General features: G+C 44.9%; 1 protein-coding gene across 1 annotated transcript; it reads left to right on the top strand.

The window, feature by feature from the left end:
- Positions 1 to 9,614: 9,614 nt before the first annotated feature.
- Positions 9,615 to 12,780, top strand: LOC120845942. The gene is made up of 5 exons (XM_040217504.2): positions 9,615 to 9,634; positions 9,845 to 10,006; positions 10,063 to 10,243; positions 11,544 to 11,673; positions 11,888 to 12,780. Exons 1-5 carry the CDS (start codon positions 9,615 to 9,617, stop codon positions 12,778 to 12,780), a joined length of 1,386 nt encoding a protein of 461 aa, XP_040073438.1.
- Positions 12,781 to 15,456: the final 2,676 nt, after the last annotated feature.

Genomic DNA, 15,456 nt, shown 5'->3' with positions numbered 1-15,456 from the left:
TTCTCTAAGATCCTAAAAAAGTAAAAAAATAAGAAAAAAATATTTTTCCGCGGTTGCTGTGCAAGGTTATTTTACGCCAATTGATTCAAGTCTAGTCCGAACTCTCACGTATTCGATCTAAAGAAAAAAATCTACCTTAATATCCCGAGAAGTGCCCCACCCCCCAAAGAAAACCCACCCCTAGTTTTGGCATGATTTTCTATTTTTTACAAAAACACCGAAAGGTAACCTACTTTCGGTAATTGCAGGGCCATGCCCTATGGTGACATTGGCAGAAATGGCTTTACTTAGTCACGGCGAGATATGAGCGAACATTGCTGACTGGAAAGGGCAGTCGTCTTAGGGTCATCGCCCCTCTCTGCAATCAGAAATTCTACAATCTAAAAAAAGTTCGTGCGTCTACTTTTCCGCACAACACCCGGAGAGCCAATCACCGCAACTTACGGAGGCAGCTCATCGAATGACGATGCCGAAGCGTATGTTAGCATATGTTTAGACCAGAGAACGCAGTCTGAGTTGTGACATTAAGCAATGCAAAACGTCACGCATGTATTGCTTAATGTCACAACTTATAATACATTTTTTAGTCTAAACTTGTTTCGGCATCGTCATTCGCTGAGCTACCTCCGTAAGTTGCGGTGAGCGGCTTTCCGAATGTTGTGTGAAAAAGTAAACGCACGGACTTTTTTTTTCGGAGTGATAACTATATTTTTTGATACCTTGTATTTTGCGGAAAACAAACCCCGAGGGGTAAAAATACAATTTTGTTTTCAGAACGATTTAAAACGAGACTTCGAAATAAATACCGTCTTCAGTAGGTCAAATTTGCTTATAAATTATCCCACAGGTTTTGTCCCGCATTCCCTAGTGTTTTTAAGAGCGCGGTTGCGCTAAAAATGTTCTAAAAAGTTGGTTTTCACCTTCTATGTTTAAAAACACGTTACCTTGTGAAGACTTTGCTTCCTTTACTACTATACTAAGACCCCATTCACACATTCATAAAGGTATCTTTTGCTAAGGGACCTTTTATTCTCCGCGACGAATCAACTCACGATCCCCCACGCGTAACGTTGACTCGCAACCGAAGAGCGCGTACTGATTCGCCGATTTGCGAAAGGACCTATGTTAGAGGTAACTCTATGCTGGTCGTGTGAATCGGGTATATGACGCATACCGTATTTACTCGAGTATAATAGCCAACATTTATAAAGAAGGCCCTTGCGTCTTCTTTCCACAAAACACATATACAGCCAATCATTGTGTTGCGCATAAATAACATACCGAATAACCAGATCGATAACATGATTCTCCATACAAATTCAATCTTCCCAGACGGTAGCTTCGCACGAAGATGTTATCTCTCTCCTGTAAACAGCTGGAGCGCGGTGGTTGGCAATCTGCGTGCTCCGCGGAAAAGCGAACCCTCAGGTTTTCTTCATAAACATTGCAGCTATTACTCGAGTAAATAAGGTACGTTTTACGTCTTCACATTGGAAACTATTTTTATCAAAATATTTTAAAGGCATACTTTACATCCCTTACTACTAAGACACACATCTTTTAGGTATGCTTAAAACTATTTTCATAAGATTGTGTTTCTGTGTTTCCAAAGATAAATGGAAAATATTTAACATATAGCAAAGTACTCAGTTAAACAAAACGAAACTCATAAAAGTGGTCGTTCTAAAATATAGGCTCAATGTTTATAGATGGCTTAGAATTCACATAAGAAACAAGCAATACTAGAAGCAAAAATATATCATTGTTTTAAGAACGAAAACATATTTTTGAGTTGAGTTCATTGCTTGTATTGAAAATATGGCAAAATATATAGATTCTAAAGCAAAAAGCAAAACTAATGTTTGGTCTAAAACTACATACTTTACTCCTTTATGCAACGTGTATTTGAGACAACAAACGAGCAAAGTTTGAAGGAAGTTTTATTTCTAAAAAGGGAGGAAAACGTTTTAAATTTTGACTCAATACAATGCCATTTCTCCTATGGTCGCAAGGGATTTTTAAGTCCCAATAAGCACAACTCAAGATGGTCTTTTGAAATAAAAATTGTGATATGTTTAGTAAAAACGATCTGAAAGCAAAATTCGGCATTACTTGAGTTTTTTCTTCACTTTCAAATCAATAAATACTTAAAAACAATTGGCAGCGACCTTTACCTTCAATGTTCCATAATGTGTGAAATGCATTATAGGGAATTGATGAGGGAATAGGAAATTGGTGAGCGAATTGGGTGAATGATGTTACATATATTTTTCCGCTAAAATTAGCGAGGAAACTGAATGATTTTATATGTCACATGACTCCCAGTCACGTAACGTCGATTTCCTCCCCCGCCCCTAAATTTAGCGGGTAAACGGGATTGGTGTCTGGGTGAATTTTCCCGATTAATTTAGCTGGTAACTGACTTGGTGTACAGGTCACGTGACGTAAATTTCCCGCTAAATTTAGCGGGGAAACTGGATTGATATTTTGGCCACAAGAAGCGCATTTTGCCGCTAAATTTAGCGGGAGAACCCATTGACGTATAGGTCACATGCCGTCGATTTTCCCAAGGTATATAGGTCACGGGACGTCAGGTGACGTCGCGTGACGCAACTTTCCCGCCAAATTTAGCGGGGAAACTAAATTGGTCTGTACGTCCAGTGACGGCAGGTCACGTGACACCAATTCTCCCGATGAATTCGTGATAAGGATTCGTAATATCACTTTCCCCGCTAAATTTAGCGGGAAATGCACGGACGGAGAAAATATAGGGTTGGGGATGGCGTTCAAAAGCATTTCATGCTTTGAAAATATATTTTATTTTGATGAAAGTCTAGAAGGGATAGCGTAAAGGCGACTAGAGAGGCCCCATCCCTTTAAATGTTGAATCTCTCATTTCGCTTGGTAGGGGTACAGAAATATAAGCAAAGTAGTCTAAAATATAACTTGAGACCCTTGGGCAAGACCAGTATCCGGTTTCATGGATGAATGAAGGCTCCCTGAAAACCTCCTTAGCAAAAAGAAACGGCGACGGTGTGAGATTGTTCTCACGAAGACGCAGACGGCAGCACTGCCACCTGCTATCATCGCCTCCTTTGTATGTCTGACTATAGTCGTTCAGAAGGTGAGAACAGCAGGGGAGAGCTTGAGTTGTCCCGCCTCCAGCGCGAGCTCCCTACCTTCGACAAGTCTTCGGCGTTACTTGCACCTCGAGCGCGCGCGCGCAGCATGCTTGGGTAGTAATGCAATTGCAGTAATTATATCACGGTAATTTATTAATGTAATTACTTTTTGTAATTTGTAATCATAATTAATTACTTTCGGCTAAAAGGAATATTAATTGTACTTTAATTACTTTCTAGCGTCAGTAATTGCAAACTTTAGGCACAATTACAATTACTTTGCACGAAGGCGCCGACGCAACCTCTCTGAAAGCCTCAGCGCTCGCACAAGCGGCCTAGCACTCCGTGATACTCTCCCATATTAGACACCCACGCACACACACTCACAACAAAAATAGTGTCGCGTTTTTTTGTTGTTGTTTACATTGAGAGCTGAGAGACAATCCTCTTTGAAGCCTACGTCGACGGCGAGATGTGGCGCAGTCTACGGTGCGAGCAGTAAAACAATAACATAAACATGCCAAAATATTGAAAGAAAAGGAAAATTGAGCTTCAGCTGTCAGCCGAGGTTGAGGATTTTATTTGTATAGGAAGTTATTATTTTTTTTTAGAGTTGTTTACGTCTCTCTTTTAGTGCTGTCACATATTTGTATCCTTCGTATTATTTTCAAGTTATTTAATGTTGATTTTACTTCAGATATTATCTGCATGAGCCTTTTGGAGACTGAACTTGCTCCTGTGAATATTGTTACCATTGATTCGGGACCCCGATTCGGTTCTTATATATTTCTGAGCCATTATACTTTCAACTCAATGTAAATAATTTACAATAACATAATATTTGTATGAGAATGTGGTCGTATTAGCGCGTGGTGATTGTAGTTTTATAGTAACGCTAATCAAATATTCAGATCCGACTAATTGCCGCATTTTTATTTGCCTAACAAAAGTGTGTGAACCTAATTTTTTCTCTAGTGATAAGGCGTCTTCGAGTATATTCACTAATTTAATATTATTTATTGAAAGTATAATAACATAGGACTTCACTGCCCCAAACTGTCAAGTTCTATTACTAATTTAACAATATTCGTAAAAGAAAGTACAATATGTGATATTTATGCAGCGATGCTTAAGTGAGCCTTCTCAGGCCTTGGGTCAAGGAATGAACAAATGCGTTGAAATTTATACAACTCGTTGAAAGTAATATGGCCCAAGTCGTGTCGCTCTCAGAAATAAGTAATTGTAAAATATTACTTTTTGAAAGTAATTAAGTAATTTGTAGTTTATATGAATTACTTCTCGAGTGGTAGTAAGTGTAATTTCACGTAGCAGAAGTAGTAATTTAGGAGCAAAGCAATTGTAATTGCAATTAAAATACGTTTTGGACGTAATTTGCCCATGTATGGCGCGCAGACAAAGCATGGCGAGAGGCATGGCTTGGAAGGGTGGAAGGCATGGTGCGCTGGGAGGTCGGGTGCTCTAGGACACGGCCTACTGTTCTCATACTGTCAGTGAATAGAGCTGGCGTCGTCTGCTTTGTAGTTCGGTAGCATCGTTTGCTAACATATGCAATAATGCGCGTCTCTACCTCACTGAGAGTACGCAAGAAGATGATGAACCAAAGGTATAAATAAATATTACACCAATTAACAAAAAACATAGTTGAAACTTTTTTTTTTAGTTTGAATTGTAAACTACATACAACCGTTAAGTATGTATTTTTAAACCGCACACCCTTTGTTTGTTTGTTTATTAATTGAGTACTTTGCATCCAATTTACTGTTTAAAAAGTACAAGTTTCTTGCTTTTAAAAATTAATTTTTAATTTTTTTCTTTGCTACATTTAATTGTGACGTAGGTATTTTTCGACCGAACACTTTTAGGTTTTTGCTTCGAAAACTGTCTATTTTCAATACTGGCAATGGAACAAATTCAAATTATTCTTATCGCTTTGAAAAAACAGTATTTTTTTCTACTTTGCTCGTTCGTTGCACGAATCTAAACTACATATAACCGTTGAGTATCTATTTTTATACCGACCGTCTTTATAATGTTTATTTTTTGGAGAACGGAGATCTTACCCTATATGTTCAATATATTTACAATAACACTATAAATCTGTGTGGGACAACCAACCGCAGCAAGAGCAACAGCACTGCAACAGCAGTGCTGCTGTTCGTTCCGCGGTTCGTTAGGCTTAGGCCGGCGGTTCGCGTGTGGCGAAGAAGAACGACGGCGGGAGCTCCTGGACTGAGAGGATTGTCGAGCGAGGCGCGTTTGTAAAAGGCGCAAGGCGCTTTCGACGAGTTTTAGATCTTGCACGTCCTGTCGCAGTGCTGCGATTTCATCGCGAGCAGCCGCGGGCTCTGCCGCTGCGTGATCCGCTGCAGTGACGGGCTGGGAGCGCTCAAGCGGTGAAACGGTAAAAAAATGTCGGATGTTGATTGGCAACCTCCATGATCTCATAGGCGTGAAGGGCCAAGGCAGGTAGAGACAAATCGGATGCCGCCGTGAGACTCATCTGCACCGATGGTGAAAGGCGCTCCAAGGACAGTTTTTTCAGGAATCGGCTGTCGAACGTCGCGGCACGGTCGCCGAGAAGCAACTGCATCTCGCGGAGAAGTTGCGATGGGCGACGGTCGCCCAGTTTCTCCACTGACATGATCTGTTGCAGACGCTTGTGTGCCGAAAGCATTGTGCGTTCTAAGATGGCAGCTTTGAGCCATCGTACGAGTTCGACGCAGGTGGTCATGAGAGGAGGTCCCAGACCTCCAGCGCGACTTCGCAGGGCAGTGAATCCTGGATGTGGCTGAATCGTGCCTCTTGAGAAGTTATGTTGGTCAGAAGGAAGCTGCCTTCGGCTCTAAGAAACCACACTTCTGGGTGCTGCACCCAGAAGGGAGGCAGGCGAACGGCGTAGGCGCCGACGGCTGGGGCTGAGCCTGCGAGGGGCCCAGCCTTAGTATCGGGAACCTTGTGCCGATTCATGCTGGGACGTCGGAATCACCAATGTGGGGAAACAAACAAAAGGCGGCTGTTTCTCGAGAATTCCAAGATGAAGCTGGTCGTGCTTTTTAATGTCACACGATCTTGACCCCCCTTCAGTGGTTATTCTCACAGCTATTTGATCAAAATATTTTATAAATATTTTGTACAATGTAAAAAAAAATACGATTTTTAATGCTTAATATAAGGAAACAATATTTGTAAAATATACTTTCTGTCCCTTACAACTAAGACACGTAAGTTCTAAGTTTTCATATAGTAGCGTGTTTTTGAAAAACAAAATGCGAATATTAGCTTTTAAGGACATTCTTTATTTGCCCCCTAAAAGGACTCGAATATGCGTGACAAGCCCTATTGTATAATCAAGAATCATATACTGGCCTACTAAAACCGTGTTTATTTCGCAGTCGCAGTCGCAGTTCTCACTTTCTTGCCAATATTCGCCGAGGCCAGAGGAGGGGAGGGCATAGAGAGCGAGAGAAGCGGTGGCCATCGGTCTCACAAAATAATAGAGGATCACGCCACTTTTACACGTTCTCTCTCTCAATCTCTCTTTCTGTCAGCACTCCTTAAATGGCCTAACACCCCCCCCCCCCCTCCCGTTTATGTTGACAGTTGACTGTAAAGTGAGAAGTAGACTCGACCATTATGCCGCCCAGACAAGTAAACCAGAAGAAGTACCGTCCGTACCCTCGAAGACGATGCTCTTAGCCTCGAGCCGGGCGCTTTTCATCCGTGCCTCAAGAGCGTGCTAGAATACAGTAGCGCACATCAAAGACAGAGAGAATTCGACCCGCTGGCGCGAGGCTACATCGTCTGTTACGCGAGTTGTGAACCCGCGAAACGAGGGACTACGGACCCGCGTTTGATGTCTGTGCAGGTGGCGGAAGACGTCGAAGAAGTTGGAAAGGGTGAAATGGTGTAAAAGACAAAAAGAAAAATAATCACGCAGAGCTTTCTCCTGCCCGGTGGAACAAAAACACGGCGGAAGGCGACGGAGTGCCTGGTTGCCGCTGTCTTACTTGATCTTTGTCTTTCGTATATTTGTACATGCCCTTCCCGTTTTTGTAATGGTTCTGAGACCGGTCGTACAAAAAAGTCGTTCCTTTTTGGCTGTTCTGCCCTTCCTGATGTTTTCTATTTTGCTGAATTTGCTCTCTTTATGCTGCTAAATGTTCTGCTCGCATTGGTCAAGTGACTATACTATACTCATATTTTTTTAAAAGTAACGAGTAATTAAAGTAATTCGTTACCAATATTTTGTAACGAAATTATATTACAAATTACTCTAGAAAAAAGTAACGTGTCAATTACAAAATTACTTGAAAAAGGAACGGATTACTTTCCATGTCTGGGTGAATGAGAGTATATCTGGCTATGCCAAGAGGATAAAGAGTTATTCTCGGCGTGTCTGTGTGTTTATATGTGTGTGTGTATGTTTATTTTCTTGTTGCTAAGCAATATTCCTCAAGGAGAGAGAAGAGAGAAAGCAGACATAAATATGAAAACAAAAACAAAAAAAAATAACGACTGTTGGCGCGTTTATTACGCGTTTGCAAAATCTGGAGGCGCCAAAAGGCGGAAAGAGGCGGAGACACGACGAGCGCGACCGGCACTGCGGTGCCGGTCGTTGGGACGCCAATCGCCCAGAGCAGCCAAGGGACCTGGACCCTGCTTGAAGAATTTGTGTGTGTGTGTGTGTGTGTGTGTGTTTGCGTTTTTCGGAAGCGGCATGTTGTAGGGATTTTTTAATCTCCTTTCGTTTTAATCATCTTTAGACCGCCCTTTACTGTCTTTCTCGTTTTCAACTCGGTCATTCGAGAATGGCGTTCGGGTTTGCGGGGTGGGGGTAGTTTGCGAGTGTTGTCTGTAATTCGGTCATGGTGTCACTGCTCGTGCCGGCGGGTTGACTTTACATGCGAATACTCTACTTCTAAGCCACCGAATGACCACTTAATTTACGTAGAACGGTGTTTGCAATTAGAAAGTCAAGATCACAAAACAAAACTAAGCGTATATTTGTTTTGCTATCTTAGTTTCCGCAGTACGCCTTATGATGGCCTTTTTATTTTTTTTCTTTAAAGCCAATGACGTTGTCTTGAACTAGCTTAACGACTGGGAGTTGTAGACTTTTCTTTTTAATCACCGGTTTGAGCCGGTTCGCCCTTGGTGGAACCGGTAACCGAACCGTTGTTTATAATTAATAACTGAACCGAAACCGCACCGGAACAAGATGCAAAGCTGCTGAACCCGAACTCGAAGCAAACCGGAATAATGACCGGTTCCTCTTTCCGATTAATTACCTTCCATTATTTTTTAGTCTCCAACTTTGAACCGCGTATATCTACGCCACGGGCCTCCAAACCCCGGCCCGCTGGCCACATCCGGCCCTTGGACGTCTTCCGGGTCCCGACCGGCCCCGCGGCTGACCACGGTTCGTCCAATACGCGAGACGTGCTCAAGTTTCGCCGCTGACTGCAGCGCTATCCCGGGCCCTAGTGAGACACTTTGGTACTATCGGATCGCGTGGTTTGGCGCGTCTGGCGGCTTTTTGCTACGCGTTTCGCTGCCATCCACGAGTTATTTACGTAGGAGGAATGGAGAAAAAGAAACGTAAGCCTGGCACACGCTACTGTTGCGTGGTTGGCTGTAGCAACAACCTCAGGGAACAGACTAGCAAGTCTCTGCACTTCTACCGTTTCCCTGGCAAAGCGCACGAGACCCAATGACGGCAAGCTTGGATCACGGCAGTGCGCCGACAGAAGTGAGTACTTTATTAGTAGTGCATGGATTTGGCTTAATGTGCCGATAATGAAATGGGAGGACGGAATTACCGTTTTTTTTTTCGGACTGCACTCTAAAAAATGTTTGTGCGTCTACTTTCACGCACAACACTCGGAGAGCCAATCACCGCAACTTACGGAGGCAGCTCAGCGAATGACAATGCCGAAACATCTGTTTAGACCAAAAAACGCAGTTTGAGTTGTGACATTAAGCAATGCAAAACGTCACGCTTGCATTGCTTAATGTCACAACTCGGACTGCGTTTTTTGGTCTAATCATATGTTTCAGCATCGTCATTCGCTGAGCTGCCTCCGTAAGTTGCAGTGATTGGCTCTCCGAGTGTTGTGCGGGAAAGCAGACTCACGGGCTTTTTTTATAGTGTATAGGCCGCGGACTATTCATGTATAAAAGTTAAAATTTTACCCGGTGCGAACTATCTAAAGGTGGAGCGTTCCCTGTGGCAAGACGCGAAGGATATATTAATAGTGATTTGTGTATGATACAAGCTTCTTTGTGAGCTAATACAGCAGGCATTTTTTAAGGTCTGCTGTGTATGATAATTTGCACGTTCGGATTAGGCGCTAAGTGCGGAATATGCGACGCGTGCGGACCATCTGAGCAAAAACTTTTATTTTTTACCCCAAATTCTCTTTTGCGGACCATAGTCTGGAAAATATGGTAGTATGACGGTCAGCATAAAAAATGTGGATATGCCAAGTGTGGTAAAGCACTGTGGCAATGCCGGCGTCACGAGAGCTTGCGATTTACGTGCTCGTATCGTAGCATTTATACAGTGACGCTACGCTACTCTGGTAAACATATTTCACCTAAGATATTTAAAAATGTGATGTCGACTTGGAAGCTAATAAAAGGTTGGCCTGATTTTCGGCTGGTCAGGCCAGAGCTCGGTCTCAGGTTATTTTATTTTCCAGCGAGGATGGCTCCAAGTGGTTGCCGTCCCCGGCGACGAGAATTTGCAGTGCCCATTTTGTGGACAACTGTAAGAACGACGGTGAGGCACACCCCTCGTGCATCCTCACCATCTTCCCGCCTGTCTACAAGAAGAAGGCGCCCAATGTAGAGAGGGCAAAGAGGTAATAGTAATGTGGTCTAGCATATAGTGCAAGATGCCACATGTTCAACCTTTCAGGATGCTGAAACGATCCAGCCGCTGCCAACCCATGCCACCTCCAGTGGGGACGCCTCCTGACCCTCGCACGGTTTCTGAGCCAGAGGCGACAACAGAAGCCGAGAGTTCCAACTGGGATTCCTTTGCGACGCTCGTCCACACGGCAGCCCAAGCTATGCCTACGAAGTGCACGTCTACAATGGTAATTTATGGGGGTGAGGGGCACCCTGTGACTGCAAGTAATATCCTTTAAAGGCCCCAGTTTTAGGACTATGAATGCAAGTTCTGCCTCAGCATAGAGTATAATGCTCTGGCCCTTTGTTTCTTACTTTTCAGTGCCTACCATCGTGAGTGCAGAGTATTAATAGATTTGTTTTTAGAGCGCAGCTCTTAGGGGCCCGTTTCCGGCTTGAGCGGCGTCGGCGTCGGCATCGGCGTCGGCGTCGGCGTCGGCGTAACCGCGCGGTGCATCATGGGAAATGTCCCATAATGCACCGCGCGAGCCCCCCACCGGGGTCACGTGACCTCGTGGGGGGCACGTGACCCCCCGAGGTCACGTGACCCCGTTGCATCATGGGAAATGTCCCAGAATGCACCGCGCGAGCCCCCCACCGGGGTCACGTGACCTCGTGGGGGGCACGTCCCCCGAGGTCACGTGACCCCCCGAAGTCACGTGACTCCCCTGAGGTCACGTGACCCCCGCCGATGTCGCGTGACCCCCAATGACGTCATCGTCACTGATGACGTCACCGGCATCCACATCGTCATTGTCATCATTAATGATGACGTCATCATCACTGATGACGTCACCGGCATCCCCATCGTCATCGTCATCATCACTGATGACGTCACCGGCATCCACATCGTCATCGTCATCATCACTGATGACGTCACCGGCATCCGCATCGTCATCGTCATCATCACTGATGACGTTACCGACATCCGCATCGTCATCGTCATCATAACTGATGACGTCATCAGTGACGTCACTGATGTCGTCACCGGCATCCACATCGTCATCGCCACTGATGACGTCACCGGCATCCGCATCGTCATCGTCATCATCACTGATGACGTCACCGGCATCCGCATCGTCATCGTCATCATCACTGATGGCGTTACCGACATCCGCATCGTCATCGTCATCATCACTGATGACGTCATCAGCGACGTCACTGATGACGTCACCGACATTCGCATCGTCATCATCACTGGTGAAGTCTTCAGTGACGTCACTAATGACGTCATCGGTACCCGCATCGTCATCGTCAATGATGACGTCATCAGTGACCTCAGTGATGACATCATCGGCATTGGGGGTAACGTGACCCCCAAGGTCACGTGACCCCCCCTGGTTAGTTTAACCCCCCCCCCCAGTGCCCTTCCCTCCTCCTCCTCAAGAGCTGCGCTCTAATTCGGCGTTACAGGGAGTTGTAAGCAGCTTTCACTTTTTGGCACAGGATGTTGAGTGCTAATTTAATTTCCGTGTTACTGTTTCTTAGGCGACGCAGACTGCTGACGAGGCGCTGGATGGTGGGCCGCTTTGGCTCCTGCTGTCTGCTGCAGATGGACACAACGGATCAACGCAGGTCACTCACACAGAGAAGGTGGGTGAGGTAATTTTAACAGGGGAATAATACATTTAACTTTAATATTCTCTATGGGAGGATGTCATAACTCAGTTTCTATCCTATGCAGCTGTGTTTAATGGGAATATTTTATTCTAATTTTCCTTCCAACCATTAGGTCCCAAGCACGGCCTCAAGCACGGCCCTAAGCACGGCCCCAAGCACGGCCCTTAGCACGGCCCCAAGCACGGCCCCAAGCGCGGCCCCAAGCACAGAAAGAGATTGGCGACGGCGGTGCGGTTTCCTTGGGTTCCAGTCTCTCAGAGATTCTGAGCAGGCACTGCAGGACCTATGTGGTGTCACAATGACCGTTTTCAGCCTCCTACTGTGTCTGACACCCGCAACCAGGTACAGAAGTAGTGACATTCCGGCCGAGGACAAACTCGTTCTCTTCTTAATGAAACTTAAGTTGGGGATCAGTTACACCGCACTGGCCGCTCTTTTTTCCGTCCACAAGACCACAGCTTCTCGGATCTTAAGGACCCTACTGGACACTCTTAGTGTGAGGCTTGAACGATGGGTATTTGTGCCAGCCCGTCAAATTATCAAGGAGTCGCTACCACCAGCCTTTAAAACGCACTACCCAGATTGCACATTCATTATTGATTGTACAGAAATTAGAACAGAATCTCCATCTGACCCTGAGCAACAGCACTACCCGTACTCCAGCTACAAAAGTGGTTACACCATCAAATTGCTGATTGGCATAATTCCGAACGGCAAGATTTCATTTATATCTAAGATCTATGGGGGCCGACAAAGTGACTGCCACATAACTGTTAACTCTGGATTTCTGTCCTTGGTTCAGCCCGGTGATGTTGTTTTAAGCGACAAGGGCTTTCCAAGCATCCGAACTACCGTGGCTGAAAAGGGTGCTGTCCTCGTAATGCCGCCATTCTCGAGTGCTGGTCAGCAGTTTTCTCAGGAGGACATGGACAATACTTACCACATCGCACAAGTTCGCATTCATGTAGAAAGGGTAATACAGAGGCTCAAAACTTTTCACATTCTGAAGCACAGAGTTCCACTCACGCTTATCCCACAGATGAACCAGGTTTTTCAAGTTTGCTCAGCTCTTGTCAACATGCAGGCACCCATTATAAAAAAGTAAGATGTCTCCTTCCAAGACAGATTGAGCATGTTGGTAATGTACACATAGCCCAGGAAGGAAGGAAAATAAAGGACGGACACAGTACAACTTCCCAACTAGATACAGTATTTATTTGCACCGAAGTTTGTATAGTAACAGACAAACTTCAGTGGAAATAAACATTGTCTCTAGTTAAAAGTTGTTCCGTGTCTGTCCTTTATTGTTCCCCATTCCTAAGCTACATTTCTCCTTTTCCATGCCAAAATTATGAAATTCGGCTTCATTTCCTTTAAAGGGATATAACAACGAAATTTCGGCGCTCATTTTTTGGTCTATATGTGTTCAAAGGAGCAGCATCACATCTAACATACCAATATCTTGTTAAAAAAGTCACGAAAAGGAATTTTAAAACGAATTAAACGATTAGCAAAGAGCACCTGGTGGATGTCGCTAACGCCTCGCTTGTAATGCCCGTCTAGGAACCTTGACAGCTAGTGACGGAGGTTGTCTCGTCTCCGGCCATGACGAGAGAAGAGGGGCAGGAGGAACTCCCCTCTTCCCGAGAATGCCTTTTGTGTGTCGCAGAAGTCGCTATTGTCCCCCTACAAGATTACAGAAGATTAACCCGTCACTCAAAATTCGTACAAAAGCAGCCGCTTCGGTGGCTGGAACGACTAGGCCATCCTCTCGACGTCAGCCTCGCCGTAGCTTTGCTCGTCTTGAGACGACCTAAGTGACGATTGCGTTGGATGTCACGTGGTCTCCGCTGGGCCTTCTCCGAGCGGGCCGTTTATAGACCGACACGCGGAGCGGCTCTGTTTACCAACACGGCCGGAAGGCCGCGCATGCGCGGTAGCTATATGGGCAAAAGCAGCCCGGCTCTCCGTGTTTTCGCCATTGCGCTCTATGGCGTGCACTCGTTGTTGACGTTGTAGGGACGCTTGTATCTTTATTTGTGCGTCGTATTTCCTTACAACGTATGTCGTATGCTATGCCCGACTATTTGAGCTCGTTGCCCGAGCGTGAACTGCAGCGGTATCGAAACAAACTGTGCGTGGACGGCGTTGACTACGAGGATCCGTACGCCGTATAAACAAGACCTGCTGGACTTCCGACGTAAAGTTGCTGCCACCAACGTCGATGGCTCACGTCGTCGTTTATTTAGTTTTTTCGCCAAACCAGTTCACGGCCGACACGGTGCAGGCGTACACGTCTCTCGAGGTCTACGATTACTTCGAGTTGGTTTGCGCACTGCCGGCGCGATCAACAGCCTGTGGGTCTGCGGAAGTGTGTGTATTCATTAATTGATTAAATACACACAGCGTCTTTAAGTCAAGGTATGATACAAGGTACACACAGCGAAAGATCCTCGATCCAGCTCCTTAGCCAAAAAAATTGGAGACACCTGATCTACGTTATTCGAGAGATTTACACCGTTGAAGATATCAGTAATTTTGTTTGATTTCTAATGCCATCAAACGAACTTCATATTTTCACTGCGTGGCTGCGTACATATATGTGGTTGAACTTTGCAAGGGTAAAACAAACAACGAAACCTCAAGATCAAAACGCGTGGCCATGAAATATGCCTTTTCTTACCTCTATTGTTCCACCAGAAATGCATGACTGCTCTAGTGGCCAGTTCAGCGTAGCGTACACCCAAAACGCCGGAAATGCTTCATTCTCCTTATTTTTCTCGAGAAACCAAAGCGGAAGCGAAGATCAACGCGCCATCGAACAAACCTAGCTGGTAGCGGTGGGGCTTTCGTCGAGTTAACAACGGTGACCGAGGCGGCAAGCCGTGGATGACTGATTGCACTGCTATCCATTACGCGACTCCCCGGACGATAAAGAGATCCCTGAACTCTCGAGAAGACTGACCTTCCCTGGCGACATTGAACGTGGCATTTTGGCTACAGCTGGAGCGGAACGGGTCCTTTTCTTCGGAATGGCAAGGACTCTCTTCGACTTGAAGCCAATGTTTGTTTTAAAAGACCGCTTGCCCGTCGTGCAGGGTCGTGCGTCGTGTAGCGTGTTAACCTATACGTCTAGATCATTGTCTTTGTGCACTCTTTGTAAGGTTTTTTCGTGACACGCGTAAGGACGTATATGTAGTGTATGAGGCTGTGTGCCCTCGCTGAAACCTACAGTTTCTTTCAAGCTGGCGACCTTACCTTTGTTCGTAAGACATAAGGTTATTTTGGTGTTTGGGGCATTGCCCTATCATTAAACCACCCGGTAGTTAACTGTGGGGTCATACGCGTAGTTTATCAACTTTATGTTACCTCTCATTATTCTTCTATTTGGATTTACCTTTGAGTGTGTCAATGTATAGGAAAAATATTTCACACTAATATTTTTCAATATGGCAGTTTCCATAACGAAAACGTTTCTTGATTCATCAAAGAGCAGAATAGCTGTAGTTCTATATTTACCCCGTGTCTAATTACCCCTGAAAATATACAGGGTTTTTTTTTTTTTTTTTCGGAACGCTTGCAAAACAGAAGTTAGTAAAATGTGAAAAGCTACCAGAACTATCATCGCTACTGTGTACACATCGTGAAGTAAAAAAAAAAAAAATACATCAGCGTTTTCTAACCTCTTTATGGCTACGATCCAAAGGTATGCATATTGAACAGAAAAAAAGCAATTTCATTTCATTAAAAACAAAGTAAAAAATATATTCAAGCTTTCCTT

This window comes from Ixodes scapularis, unplaced genomic scaffold, assembly GCF_016920785.2.
Source record: "Ixodes scapularis isolate PalLabHiFi unplaced genomic scaffold, ASM1692078v2 PGA_scaffold0__279_contigs__length_252992795, whole genome shotgun sequence".
In the NCBI taxonomy this organism is placed as follows: Eukaryota; Metazoa; Arthropoda; class Arachnida; order Ixodida; family Ixodidae; genus Ixodes; species Ixodes scapularis.
The sequence above is the reverse complement of the archived record's forward strand: the minus strand, read 5'-3'. Positions and strand labels throughout refer to the sequence as shown.